Below are 12731 nucleotides of genomic sequence, written 5' to 3'. Positions count from 1 at the left end.
CTGCGGATTCTCCTTTTCAGGCAGGGAGGAAGATGAAAAAGCATCACAGGGGCAGCCGAATAAATTAACTTGGAAATCGCATTTATATTCGGAAGTAGTGGCCGGATGCTCAAAGCCCGGCTGCGGATCCGGGCTGCTGGCCTGGGGCAAAAGCGAAATGTTTCCTTTATTGCACGTAAATAAAGTCATAAAGTCATCATTACAACCGCGCCAACAACAGTCACGGCAGAGGGAGAGAGAGAGGAAGAGAGCCAACCATCAGCCGGAGCGCACTCGCTCGTTGTCATGTCGAAAAGAACAAAGGACAAAGTTTTGTGGTCCGCGATAAAAATTCGCAAATGTGCAGAAATTACTTAAAACATATTAAAAAAAAAAAAAAAAAAAAAAAACTGCGTTCCCCTTCGACAATTTGTGCAAAACGTTGCACAAATTAAAACCGCCCACTGGGCAGGGCGAGCAAGATGAAAGGGAAATACCTGTGCCGAAAGTTTATGTCGTCAAGGTGAGGTGCGTGGAATCGCATGAATCGCTGATAAGATATATGAAAATTCTGTTGAATAATTATTTGAAATTTTCCGCGCATGGGGCAGCACTGTTTACTTGATATATTTTCCATTTCAATTTATGGTCACATTAATTTATTTAATAGCCGATGAGTTCTTCCTATCGCACAAAAGTACCCATATTTCGTTTCATCATCGATTGACAAAATCAAATATTGCGGGTAATCTCAAGACGAGGAATGAAAAAAATTCAAAATGCACTTATTTTATGATATTTCCCACTATCATTACATAACTATAGAAAGAACAAAGAACATGCTTGGACATTCTTTTGATACGTTGAGAAACGTTTGTTCCTGTCTTCGTTTATTTTGTTTTCGTTGTAGTACCACAAGGTTATATTAAAGAAATGGGTGTTCACCTCTGTAAATGGAGGGGACTAATTCTATGGGTGTACTTATGGTATATTTTGGTATATTTCTGATGGTCAGGCGGCTTGTTTCATCGATGTACATTGGATATTTTGACTACGAAATTGAGTTCATCGAAATAAGGTATACAAACCAATAAAAATTAGTATTTTAAATACGTCAAATTGATTCTTTAAACGGATTAAATTATTGTTTCACTGTTAAAAGCCTTTGCAAGCTGGTAATATCAAATAGAACATCAAAATCGATAAAATAATTCAAGTTTCTCCGTATATTTACAGTATATTTTCAACAAGCAAGGGTATATTTCGGTATATTTCCGAGGGTCTGTCGGTATATTTTGTCGATAAGTCCGCGGTCACACTGCTTCGCACGTTTTTAAGCGGACTCGGCTTTTTTTGTCAAATTGCAATAACAAATCGTGCTTCCAAGCTAAGAATCAAGTTAATGGTTAAATAGTGACACCATAAACAAATTAGACATAGAACAAACACAGCCGGTCACAAAGCGGGCATAGAGCTAGCTGCATAGGGTAAGTTTACGCATTGAATGGACGAGACACACGCACACATGTCAGCCGTGCTACGGAATTAGCAGCACTTTTACTATCAGTTGTACGCACATTCATGTACATCCGTGTGTGTGTAGTGTACGTGCATAACTATTCAAGTTTAAAGCCATTTAAAACCCACTCGATTGACCTTTTTACCTTTTGCAAGTAGCATCTCTACCTTTGGCTCGACAAACTGGTTTTTCATTAAGAACTTCGCAAAGCTTTGAAGCCTGCAGCGCATACAAATCTAAAATGCAAATAATATACTCCGCTGAATGATAGACTTTATTCTTGTTCAGGAAAGTTTCTTCAAATAGCCTCGCGGATTATTAAATACCTTAAGATGACGTAGATATTTGTTGTGGATGCGGCTTTATTTAGCAACAGGCTGGCAGGCGGAGACAATAAATAGATACGTACATGCGAAATACAAATTTGAAACTTTGCCAATAGAAAATTCGACTCATCCCAAGCATTTTCACCGCGTGACCTCTTCGCAAACGAAACGCACAATAGTTGGCAAACAAAATGTTGCTTTGCGAGAGAATTGGGAACGTCCCCTACCACTCTGCTAATGTACGGCACTTGTTGGTGGATCTATTTAAGCTAACTGTAATCCTAGTTGTCCCCCAGATCCATTCATAAATCAACTCTGTTCGATTGTACAGTTAGCGGCGTCCTTACGCGTCACAAACACAACTTAAGCCAAACGAACGGTTTATTATGTCATTTCACTAAATTTAGCACTCTGCGCACTCTCCCTCTGTTCGGCTCAAGCTTTTCTACCGCTCACACGCTCTTTCTCCTCTCCCTTCTCTCGCTCTGCATCAGACACGCTGCCGCTAGCTAATTTACGTTTTGTTTGCTTTTCATTATTTGACTTTATGCCAATAGTCGTATTGCTGTTAATTACAGAGTCATACGCGTACATGTGCTTATGCAGCTCTATTCAATTTTTGAGCAATTCAAATAGTGTCATTCACCTTACGACTATGGGATACCCTGCAATATGGTTTGTGTGCTTGGATGCAAATTAAAGGGAAACCTCCAACTGGCAAGCAACAGGTGTCAGCATATAGTTTTGCATATTAGGGTTGAAGAATTCAATAAATGTATACTTTCAGAGTTCGCAAAAACTTTCTTCCACCAGCTACACGCATGTGCAGCTGTGAAACAATATACCCTTCTATACCATCAATACCATGCAAAATGAACCGGCAAAGTAAACAATAAGAACGAAGCTAGACGCTCTCTTGTGTTCGTGTATTGGTGAGAGAGTAAGAACAGCTGATGGCGGCTCTCTCATATGGGGAACTGCTTCGACCGACCGTTGTGGGGCCAAATATTCAAATTTGCTTTATTTTCAACAGTTTATACTGAAATGTAGAGGCGACGGCAAGCTCTGTCTGGCGAGAATTAATAATTTTCTAATCATTTTACGACTTTCGAACGAATTAGACGACGTGAAAATGGAAAAACCAAACAACGCAACGATTGTCGACTCAAATAAGACGCTTCATTGAGTTAAAGCATTTGTTTGAATTACAAAAAAAAGAAACAAAGCAAAAGCTTTAATGCAAAAGCAAACAGTCTACAGCGAAAATCACGATCAAGGTCAGCGCCACAACAACGAAAAAAAGCCAATTAATGAGTTATTTTTGGTGTTGTTTATCGTGTATTCCCCAAATATTAATTTGGTTTTTATCAGTAAAGTACATAGATAAACAGAAGCTTAGTTTTTGTGTAGTGCATTTGGAGGAAATAAATATTAAACCGGTCTGATAACACACATGAGCGCATAAACTCGTTTAACTTGTCCAAGAACCAGTGCAAAAGCTCCGACAATATTGTGATTTATTGAGATTTAACAAAAATGGAATATGTATACAAAACGAGAGACACTGTGGACACTGGCTAAGGGAGAACAGTTCGCACGACTATTTCGAGATATATTTTTGGTTTAATTGCATTGCATTACCCAAGTGTTTAATTTGTAAAGTAATGGCTAAACTTTATGGCTTTTCATGGCACTATCCTACACACAAGTCGTGAAAAGACATTTTACACTGGTTGTCCCCTTGTGCTTCATAGCTTCCACATTATTGAAGCATAATCGAATGGTGCACAAGCGAATGCTGCAAAAGAGAATGCTCGAGAAATGCAAAAACAAATACGAAAGGACAGCCTAACTCTGATAATTTCAATTAAATTCTGATAAATTTGCTTTAATGGTAGGATAACTCATTTATTACAACGAAAATCCCTTGTTGCAACTGCCTCAGCTCAAAATTTGTTGCATAGTGTTCTCGCCACCAGGTAACGTCACGCATCTATTTTCTGTGCAGCGAGCACCTCCCTCTCCCTGTCTCTCTGGCAATTTCAATTATGAAGTCACTTTTTGTGCGAATTGTGTGCCAAAATTCATTTGTGCTCGGTCGGAAATTTGTCAAATTGAATGTCCAGTTTGATAAGTGTTTATGTAAGCAGAGGGGGGAAGCCCCTAACCCTCGTCTTCTATCGATTCACTTACACCTAACTAATGCCTACCCAAAGTCGCATTTTATTCTATTTTAAGTACAAGTATCGTGCCGGGTACCACACACGCAAAAAATATTAACCTTGGCCTTGGTCAGAGTCTTAACATTTTTCCATTAACATTTCTTTGATCTATTTGCTTGCAGTTTGACAGCCAGCTCCAAGGAATAATCAAGATTTGAGACTTGAACTACTAAAATAAAATAAATCCTACAAAATGTTGCGCAATAATCCTTTTGTTGGCACGCCCACATATAAATTGATCTTGGGTCTGGGACTTTGTTCCCTGGGCGGTGCCATGCTGTACGCGTACTTTAAGAATCGCAGCGATGAGGATGACCAAGAAGAAAGCAGAAATCAAACAGAATTGGAGCAACAGCAGAAGCAGCAGAGGCCAAAGGAAATTGTACTCAAAATGGTGGTGGACAACGACCATGTGCCGGTGATTATGGGCCGCGGCGGTGCCAATATCAAGCTGATTGAGGAACGAACCACGGCCAAGATAAGATTACGGTAATTGGATCTAAATGTTTGATCAAAATTGCAGAAGAAACCAAACCTCTATCCGAAATTCCTTTCTTTTTCAGCGACAAAGACAGCCAACAGAAATTTTGCGACATTAGCGGCATACCCGAGGCCGTGAAGGCTGCCCGTGTGCTGCTCATACGTGATCTGGAGCGTGCACCCATTGTCAAGGTGGAGCTGCAGGTGCCACAGCGGCTGGTGAGCAAGCTGAATGGACGTGGTGGCGAGATTATCCAGGACATCGGACGCCATTCGTTGGCCAAGGTCACAATCGATACAAACGGGCGGAATGGCAAGGCCAAGATCACATTGGTGGGAAATCAGAAGCAAGTGAATATTGCACGCAAATTGCTGGACGATCAGATCGAGGAGGATGAAGAGCTGCTGCGTTCCGTCGAGGAAGTGGAGCAACGCCGTGAGCCACGCCGTTCGCCCACCAATAGTGTGGCCTGCTCCAGCCTGTACTCGTCGCAGACATCACTCAGCTCCATGCAGCCGCGCGACAAACTGATGGCTGCCCGTGGCGATGACAAGCCCATGGAGGTGTATGTCTCCGCTGTGGCCTCGCCCACAAAGTTTTGGGTGCAACTGGTGGGTCCGCAGTCGAAGAAACTCGACGATATGGTCAAGGAGATGACCAACTACTACAGCAGTGCCGAGAACCGAGCCAAACATGTCCTCACAGCACCCTATGTGGGTCAGATTGTGGCCGCTGTATTTAAATTTGACGAGAAATGGTATCGCGCTGAGATCGTGGACATTATGCCCAACCAATACAATCCCCAGGAGCTGGTGATTGATCTTTATTTTGTGGACTACGGCGACAGCGAGTACATCTCCCCAGCGGACATTTGTGAGCTGCGCACCGATTTCCTGACACTCAGGTGAGTCACGGACCTCTGGGTCACTGCTATGGCTATAATTTGTGCTAATATTTTCCCTTAGATTCCAAGCTGTTGAATGCTTTCTGGCCAATGTCAAGTCTACCATTAGCAGTGAGCCAAATACATGGCCAAAATCATCCATAACCAAGTTTGAAGAGATGACCGAGGGTGAGTTAGACCCCCTTTTAAAAACGGAAGTAATTCGATAAAAATATTGTTTATTTCAGTGGCCCACTGGCGTAAGCTTAACGCACGCGTTGTCACCTACAAGGAGCGCCCAAAGGTGAGCTCGGCAGTGAATGCAGCCGCCCGTGAGGGCACGCCATTGCCAGGCGTGGAGCTGTTCGATCCCGCCGAAGGAGCTGATTTGAATATTGGCGATTTGATGATTACCCAGGGCTTTGCCCTGCCCCTAGACGATGAATATCCGGTGCGTTCACGTTCCAGCACGCTCTCGAATCAAAGCGACTCAACGATTGAGGAACTGTGTGCCAGCACAACGCCTTTGACGCCCCACTCACCCATGTCGATGTCGCTAACAAACGATGCCGACAGCAGCTCCACATCAGCGGAGGATGCGCATTTTGCCCAGCAGCTAGAGCAGTTGCAGCATAAACTAAATGGCAATGACCTGGCCAGCATAGATCCAATCAAACTCACAGCGACAGACCAGCAGAATGGCAACAACAATAATTCACCGACCACAAATGGGCATGGCAACCACTAGTTATGCTCGCTTAATTTACTCAAGGGCAGCTCTCCTTACTTGACGTGTACATAAAATGCTTAGTTTTTAAGGCGATATCCTTACATTTTAGTTATGAAGAAATTGTTTAATGTATCCACCCCCCGGCAAGCGGGGGGCTGCATATCCTAGACTCGGAACTGACGATAATTTATATATGTATGTCGTGGACTGGCACAAATCCTTAATTGTTTATAGAAATGAACTATATGCCATGTTACTTATTGTTTTTAGCAATAGACGAACAAAAATTTGTAAAAATTACACAAAAAACACACAAAAATGTATAAAAAGAACTTCGCCTTTTAATGTGTGAAGAGATAACTTAAGCCTAGGTACAGTCTTGCGTGCCAGTGGGGGGTAAAACACTTTCTATTAAATTAGTATATCATTTGTTGTATTTATAGCTATGGGCGGCAGATAGATGGCACGAATTTGACTGCGCAGGCGTGCAATTTCCATATCATCGCGTTCCATTTCTCGTACGAGCTGCGAGAACTGCACTAGGCCCTCGCGATTAGCTGGAAATCCATGGCCCTTGATTACCTCCAGCTGCAGTTGCATGACCAGGGGGAAGACGTGCTGCATCATTAATAACATTTCCTTGCCAGCCGAGGCCTTGGCTTGCGACAGTTTCTTCGAGTTTTCCGGCTGGTTTACACACCGAATGATGTCCATTAGAATTTGCTTGGCATTCTCGTTATTGAAGTTGGCCAAATACGACATGGCGTGGGCGTGGCAGTGAAAATTAGTAAGAAATTTTACGAAAAATCCTTCAGCTGTCTAATGTTTTTTTTACTAGTGCTGGCAAACACATCGATGGCACGACTATCGATGGCAGGTGAAATATCGCACAACCATCCTACCACACTGGGCAAACAGCTGTTGAGTGTACACAAAAAATGCATTGTACTGTATAAATTGAGTGTTTTAGTTAGCAATTAAATATAAAATAATCAAATATCTTGTTGGCTTTCATTTGTTTCGAGTGTGAACCCGTGTTCAAGCCAGTTTCCCAGCCCAATGGTTGATGCGCTTTCCAACACTAGGCAAGAAAATGTCACGTCGAAGAAACAGAAGCGACGACAAAAAATAAAAAAAGCTTATTTTGTGCAAGTTTTGATATTTTTAAAGTAAACGCAACTATATGCGAGTAAACATTCAGGATGTGTAGCTAAATTATATAAAATTGGAGAGTTATAAAGCAAAAATAAACGGTAAACAAGCAACGAGAGACCCAACGACGTCGCAATTTTTTGGGAGAGTGCATTCTAGTGCAAGACGTGAAAAGTGCGTGTGTGCAAAAAGCAGAGAAAAGTTTGGGGGGACAACAAAGAAGCAGAACTATCAACACTCAAAACAATATACAGAGAACCGCGCGCGTACAGGCAACTACCAGCAAACCGCAGCAGCCGACGAGTCAGCAATTTGTGCCACACACACAAAAAGAACCAGCAACAGCAGCCAGGCAGGGCAAAGCGCCAGCAGCCAGCGTTAACAGCAACATCATCATCACCATCATCACATTTGTAGCTTCCATCAGAAAATGAATCGCTCGGATGGCTTGGTCAGGCGCACCGTGAAGTCTCGCGAGAACGGTGCCGAGGGTGCAGCTGGTGGCTTGAATGCCAATACTCCAGACGACAATCAAGATGCGAACGATAGCAACAAGGATCAGGAGGACAACATCGATGATGGTGACTCCAAGGAGACACGGCTGACGCTAATGGAGGAAGTCCTGCTGCTGGGCCTCAAGGATAAAGAGGTGCGTTACCCAAAACAAACAACAAGAAACATTCACAGATAGAGAGAGGAAGTGGAGTGCGGTGGAGTGGAGTATGTTCGCGCCTTATCTTTCGTGCTAGAGCGCTAATTAATTGCTCGCTGAAGATGTTGGCAGCAGCTTCGACTGCGATCTCTTGCTCTTTACCCTTTGTTGCATTTTTGGCTTGTGGTGTGCTCCCATGCTCGTTCGTCTGCCCATTTGGAGGTCTGTTGTGCAATAAACTTTAAATGTTTTTTCCACATATAAGTTGCATTTTGCTTTGAAAGCAAGTGTCTACTTTGCCTCCCCCTGCCCCCATTTGTTTTGGCCATAAATCTGTGTCTCTTGTGACGTTTTGCTTATCTGCTGGTTGCTACTTGAGTTTTTATTCTGTTTGAATTCAATGCTGGCTGCTATCTAAAGTTATTCTTGGTATTCTCTTTTTATCAGTGATTTTTTTAGTTTGAGGCCAGCGTTTAGTCCAATCCAATTCAATTACTCAGTTTTCTATTAATAAAGCTTTTAATAGATAAAAAGATTATGGAATAAACGCTTTTCGGACACTCAGAAAAAGATCTTTGGCAACATTCAACAGGCGGCAAATATATCATTATATTTTCTGTAAAAATTCAAAAATTTTAATGATCTTTAATGATTCGGTATAGTTAGTTGTTGGCTACGTGTAAGAAGCACTTCTTAGCTTCCTGTTACAATGGCTACTCCACGATTAAAACATATACAAGAAGCTTCAGCTCTTCTTTGACTTAAACTTCAAATCAAAGACAGCCTCCGGCTTGGGGCATTCCAGCATCAAACGAGTTTTTCGATCCCTCTCTCACTCTCACATTTTGTCTATGGGATGCGTACAAGTGTCTGTTGCTCAATTTGCATATTATTGAGATATTCAGTAAATCATTTTGCATAATTTTTGGTTTGTTTGTCATTAAAATACGTGCCCCATCGGTGGGTATACTTTATTTCTGTATTGTATTTCATTTGGTGTGCTCCTCGCTCGCTCGCTGCTTTATCGCTCAATTGTCGTGCTCAGTGATGTAAGTACATATGCTAGTATATATGTATGTATGTCTGTAGATATGTATATATGTATGACACTGTGAATGAGTGATACGACGTCTATTTGTTTTTATTAGTAGTATATTATGCCCGCAGTGAACCGTGCGGGAGGAACCAGGGAACGGACGTGGACGTGAACGTGTCGCTGCGTCTCCATTGTTTCGCTTGAAAGTCTTCTGTGTGGCAGCCAAGTCCCATCTTATCAGAGACATTTTTTCACCATTTGGTTAATTGTTTGAGGAAGTTCCACAGAAAATGTTCCACAGCACATGCTTTTGCTATTCATCCGTTTTCATTGCTTCTTATCAACGCCATGGAACGTCACTCAATATATGAAAAGATATACATTAAAGAACCTTTAAATATCGATGATAAGACTTTATACTGTTGCGAATGATTCATTATTGATTGGGGTTTGGCAATTGAAGAGAAATTAGAGTCATGGCTGACTTTTATGGGTGCTAAGCATAACAATCGATGAATTTCTTTAGCCAAAAACCTGAAATAAATCACCTAAATTCAGCATTTCCACGTGTTGCACGACAGCAGCAAGAGTTCAAAAGTAACATTAATTAAAAATAATGTTGCCACGGCCACTGAGGCTCTTTTCGAGCGGGAATTCAACAGCTGTTTAAACTTTTGAACAGTTGAATTTGTTTTGGGTTAATAAACGAGAACAGAACACAAACCAACCTTTCACGGGCTGTGGGCTGCTTTCGGACATTTTCCATCAATGGAAGCCAGACAAGGTTGCTGTGTAAATGGATGTTCAAATTGGTAAATAGATCTTCTGCATCGTTTATGTTGAATGGGGACAGTCTAGGATATTCTCTTTTGCACGTTTCGCTTGTGCATCTTTCATCAAAAATCTGAGAGCAATGGAATCACTACTCCACTTTTCTCTTATGTTCTTTGCATACAAAAAAAGCTGATTGCTGCTGAATTTTTAGCAACTGAACTTCAACTAATTATATACCAGTGGGAAAACTCCGCAACATGAAGCTCTAAAGCTACTGGCGTTCCCCCTCATTAATTGACTCTATTAATTATCATGTTTCTGTACCTATTTTTGTGTGTGCAGGGTTACACATCGTTCTGGAATGACTGCATATCAAGCGGATTGCGTGGCTGCATTCTCATAGAACTGGGCATCCGTGGACGTGTAATGATTGAAAAGTCTGGCATGCGACGACGTGGACTATGTACAAGGTGTGTACCCACGGAAATAAAAATATGTACCGCTCTTTAAATAATTTCTGCATATTTTCTGTGTCCTAGAAAATTGATATTGAAATCTGATCAGGCGACGGGCGATGTTCTTTTGGATGAGGCGCTGAAACACATTAAGGAAACAGATCCACCAGAGACGGTCCAGAGTTGGATTGAATATCTTAGTGGTATGTATTTGTTATTAGTTTATATATTAATGAATAATTTATTTAAACATATTTTGTTATTCAGGTGAAACTTGGAATCCATTGAAATTACGTTACCAGCTAAAAAATGTGCGCGAGCGTCTGGCCAAGAACCTGGTGGAAAAGGGTGTGCTGACAACGGAAAAGCAAAATTTTCTGCTCTTCGATATGACGACACATCCGCTCAACGATAATGTTGTCAAATGTCGTCTGGTTAAGAAGGTAGAATAGGGCACAATCCCCACAAAAGAATACTTTCTAAGAAGTTTCTTCTCTGTCTCTTTGTAGATACAAGATTCGGTGTTGTCCAAATGGGTGAATGATCCGCAGCGCATGGATAAGCGTATGCTGGCGTTAATCTTTTTGGCGCATGCCAGCGATGTCATTGAGAATGCATTTGCACCGCTAAACGACGATGACTACGAGGTGGCCATGAAGCGTGTGCGAGAGCTGCTGGATCTTGATTTTGAAACGGAGGCGGCCAAGCCGAATGCGAATGAGATACTTTGGGCGGTCTTTATGGCGTTTACGAAGTAGAATGGGATACCTTAGATCCTCTCAACAGCACACACACATACAAGAAACACACACCCAAAAAAGGATATACACACACACACACACAGAGATCTGGAATACATATTTTGCTGCTTTTTTGTGTTTAAGAAACGAAACTTTTTGCTGTGACTGGGATGGGACTCCTTTCAGTTTCAATCAAATATAAATATATATAAACTTTAAGCAAACACCCAGAGAGAAGAGCAGCCATAAAAGATATACAATCTATATATATACGATATAAAGAGAAGCTGCAAAATCCAACTGCTCCGTTCACCTTTTGGTTAATTATTTCTTTTACGTATTCAACAATTATTCCGAATAAAACAAAAACGAAATGCTAGCCAATAGTTGAAGTTCTTTTTCTAAAAAAAAATAAAGAATAACTTGTGTTCCAGAGTACTTGACTTGACTTGAGAATAAATCTAAACAGCTAAACAAATAAAAATCAGTTAACTTTTGAGGGTGTAGCTCGGGAGAGAGAGAGAGTGCAGAAGATCGAAGGAGATAGGAGCTATGGCAATGTTTTTGTAATTATAAACTGTAACCCCTAATTGTAAGTGCCGTGCAAATCTATATTTTGTCTTTTGTCTGAAGATCCTACTATATTACACACATACCATACCACATAAAAAACATTTAAATATATTTTAATGCCCCCCCAAATTGTGTGTGCTTTTAATTATATATTTATTTTGTGATTGCCAGGCGGAATATAAGTTCAAAACGTTTTTAAAACTCCGCACTTTCACTTTCTTTTTAAACTTTAACTACAGCCACACACATAAGTATATGTGCACCTCCCCCAAATATACACACACAAAGAAACAGACAGGCAGAAACACTCGCAGAGACATTCATCATAGGAAATGTTTTCTTATTTTATTTAAAATTGTTATTGAATTTCGGGAACATTGAAATTTATTGAAAGAAAACGAAACAACTTTTTCTAACTGCTTCAGAAAACCTTTTCTAAAAGCTATAAAGAAAAACTTTTCTAAATGTTAACAACAAAAGAATAAATATGTGAAGAAAAATCGAAAATAATAAAATTAGAAGAGACAACAAACAAAAAAGAGTACGAAAAAACACAATCTATGTAAATGTAAAATGTGCACGTCAAATAATAATAATTCTTAGTTATTTAAAGGACTAATAAAATATAAAACGAAATACATAAATATATATGCATATAACTAATATATTAAAGTGTGCAAAATTGGAAATATTTATGCGAACTTGGGGAACTTCAAACTGAACAGCAGATTTCAAGGGTATTGTGAAATTAAAACAAAATTGATATAAATGTTTGATTTGGTAGAGTGTGCATGGCCAAAAAACAGATCTGAAAGTTGTGAGGATCAGCCGTCTTTTCTGTGAAACCCAATTTCATAATTCTTCACATATTTTTTTTTAACTTTCATCATTCAAATGATTTTTCCCCCGATAAACACACAAAAAAATCACCTTCAACAGAATCTGTGTTTTTATTAAAGAGTTTTTATTCCTTGTTTTTCATTCATCAATAATATATCTTTTGTTTTTTTGTTGCACACACAGTTTATATTTTTTTGTTTTTTCTAACGATACGACGAGGACCAGTGGGTAGGGACGAGGAGTAGTGTGAGTAGGGAGGGGAGGCATAGAATACCATAGAATTAGAACAATTCCCACATTAAAACATTAATATTAATAATAATCATTTGAGTTACATTAAGTAAAGAGGATAAAAAGCAGGGTGCAGTG

The 12731-nt window shown here is 40.4% G+C and overlaps 3 protein-coding genes across 6 annotated transcripts; 2 read left to right on the top strand and 1 right to left on the bottom strand.

Annotated features, from left to right (window-relative positions):
- The first annotated feature begins 1297 nt into the window (after positions 1-1297).
- LOC117900232 (tudor and KH domain-containing protein homolog) lies at positions 1298-6463 on the top strand. Of its 2 annotated transcripts, none has more exons than XM_034810518.1 (5): positions 1298-1466; positions 4169-4535; positions 4610-5431; positions 5493-5599; positions 5659-6463. In XM_034810518.1, the coding sequence occupies exons 2-5, from the start codon at positions 4240-4242 to the stop codon at positions 6156-6158; spliced, it is 1725 nt and encodes a 574-aa protein (XP_034666409.1). In that variant the 5' UTR covers positions 1298-1466; positions 4169-4239; the 3' UTR covers positions 6159-6463. The 2 variants fall into 2 exon arrangements, with proteins under 2 accessions (XP_034666409.1, XP_034666410.1); XM_034810519.1 differs by lacking the exon at positions 1298-1466 and adding an exon at positions 2868-3101.
- LOC117900235 (protein C10) lies at positions 6460-7010 on the bottom strand. Its single transcript, XM_034810524.1, has one exon. It carries the CDS (start codon positions 6900-6902, stop codon positions 6552-6554), a length of 351 nt encoding a protein of 116 aa, XP_034666415.1. The 5' UTR covers positions 6903-7010; the 3' UTR covers positions 6460-6551.
- Positions 7011-7213: 203 nt separating this feature from the next.
- LOC117900234 (Golgi phosphoprotein 3 homolog sauron) lies at positions 7214-11921 on the top strand. 3 transcript variants are annotated; one of them, XM_034810521.1, is made up of 6 exons: positions 7214-7941; positions 10097-10224; positions 10294-10412; positions 10477-10652; positions 10719-11002; positions 11797-11921. In XM_034810521.1, the coding sequence occupies exons 1-5, from the start codon at positions 7723-7725 to the stop codon at positions 10965-10967; spliced, it is 891 nt and encodes a 296-aa protein (XP_034666412.1). In that variant the 5' UTR covers positions 7214-7722; the 3' UTR covers positions 10968-11002; positions 11797-11921. The 3 variants fall into 3 exon arrangements, with proteins under 3 accessions (XP_034666412.1, XP_034666411.1, XP_034666413.1); XM_034810520.1 differs by lacking the exon at positions 11797-11921 and having other exon boundaries at positions 10719-11355; XM_034810522.1 differs by lacking the exons at positions 7214-7941; positions 11797-11921 and adding an exon at positions 9766-9792 and having other exon boundaries at positions 10719-11355.
- The last annotated feature ends 810 nt before the right edge of the window (positions 11922-12731 follow it).

Source organism: Drosophila subobscura, chromosome U, assembly GCF_008121235.1.
Source record: "Drosophila subobscura isolate 14011-0131.10 chromosome U, UCBerk_Dsub_1.0, whole genome shotgun sequence".
Taxonomy (NCBI): domain Eukaryota; kingdom Metazoa; phylum Arthropoda; class Insecta; order Diptera; family Drosophilidae; genus Drosophila; species Drosophila subobscura.
The sequence above is the reverse complement of the archived record's forward strand: the minus strand, read 5'-3'. Positions and strand labels throughout refer to the sequence as shown.

Excerpts from the sequence above, each read along its gene's own strand:
- LOC117900232 (XM_034810518.1), top strand. The coding sequence starts at position 4,240 with ATGTTGCGCAATAATCCTTTTGTTGGCACGCCCACATATAAATTGATC. Across the intron at positions 4,536-4,609 it reads ACGGCCAAGATAAGATTACG|CGACAAAGACAGCCAACAGA; the intron begins GTAATTGGATCT and ends TTTCTTTTTCAG. Across the intron at positions 5,600-5,658 it reads GTTTGAAGAGATGACCGAGG|TGGCCCACTGGCGTAAGCTT; the intron begins GTGAGTTAGACC and ends TGTTTATTTCAG.
- LOC117900234 (XM_034810521.1), top strand. The coding sequence starts at position 7,723 with ATGAATCGCTCGGATGGCTTGGTCAGGCGCACCGTGAAGTCTCGCGAG. Across the intron at positions 10,225-10,293 it reads CGACGTGGACTATGTACAAG|AAAATTGATATTGAAATCTG; the intron begins GTGTGTACCCAC and ends TCTGTGTCCTAG. Across the intron at positions 10,413-10,476 it reads TTGGATTGAATATCTTAGTG|GTGAAACTTGGAATCCATTG; the intron begins GTATGTATTTGT and ends TTTGTTATTCAG.
- LOC117900235 (XM_034810524.1), bottom strand. The coding sequence starts at position 6,902 with ATGTCGTATTTGGCCAACTTCAATAACGAGAATGCCAAGCAAATTCTA.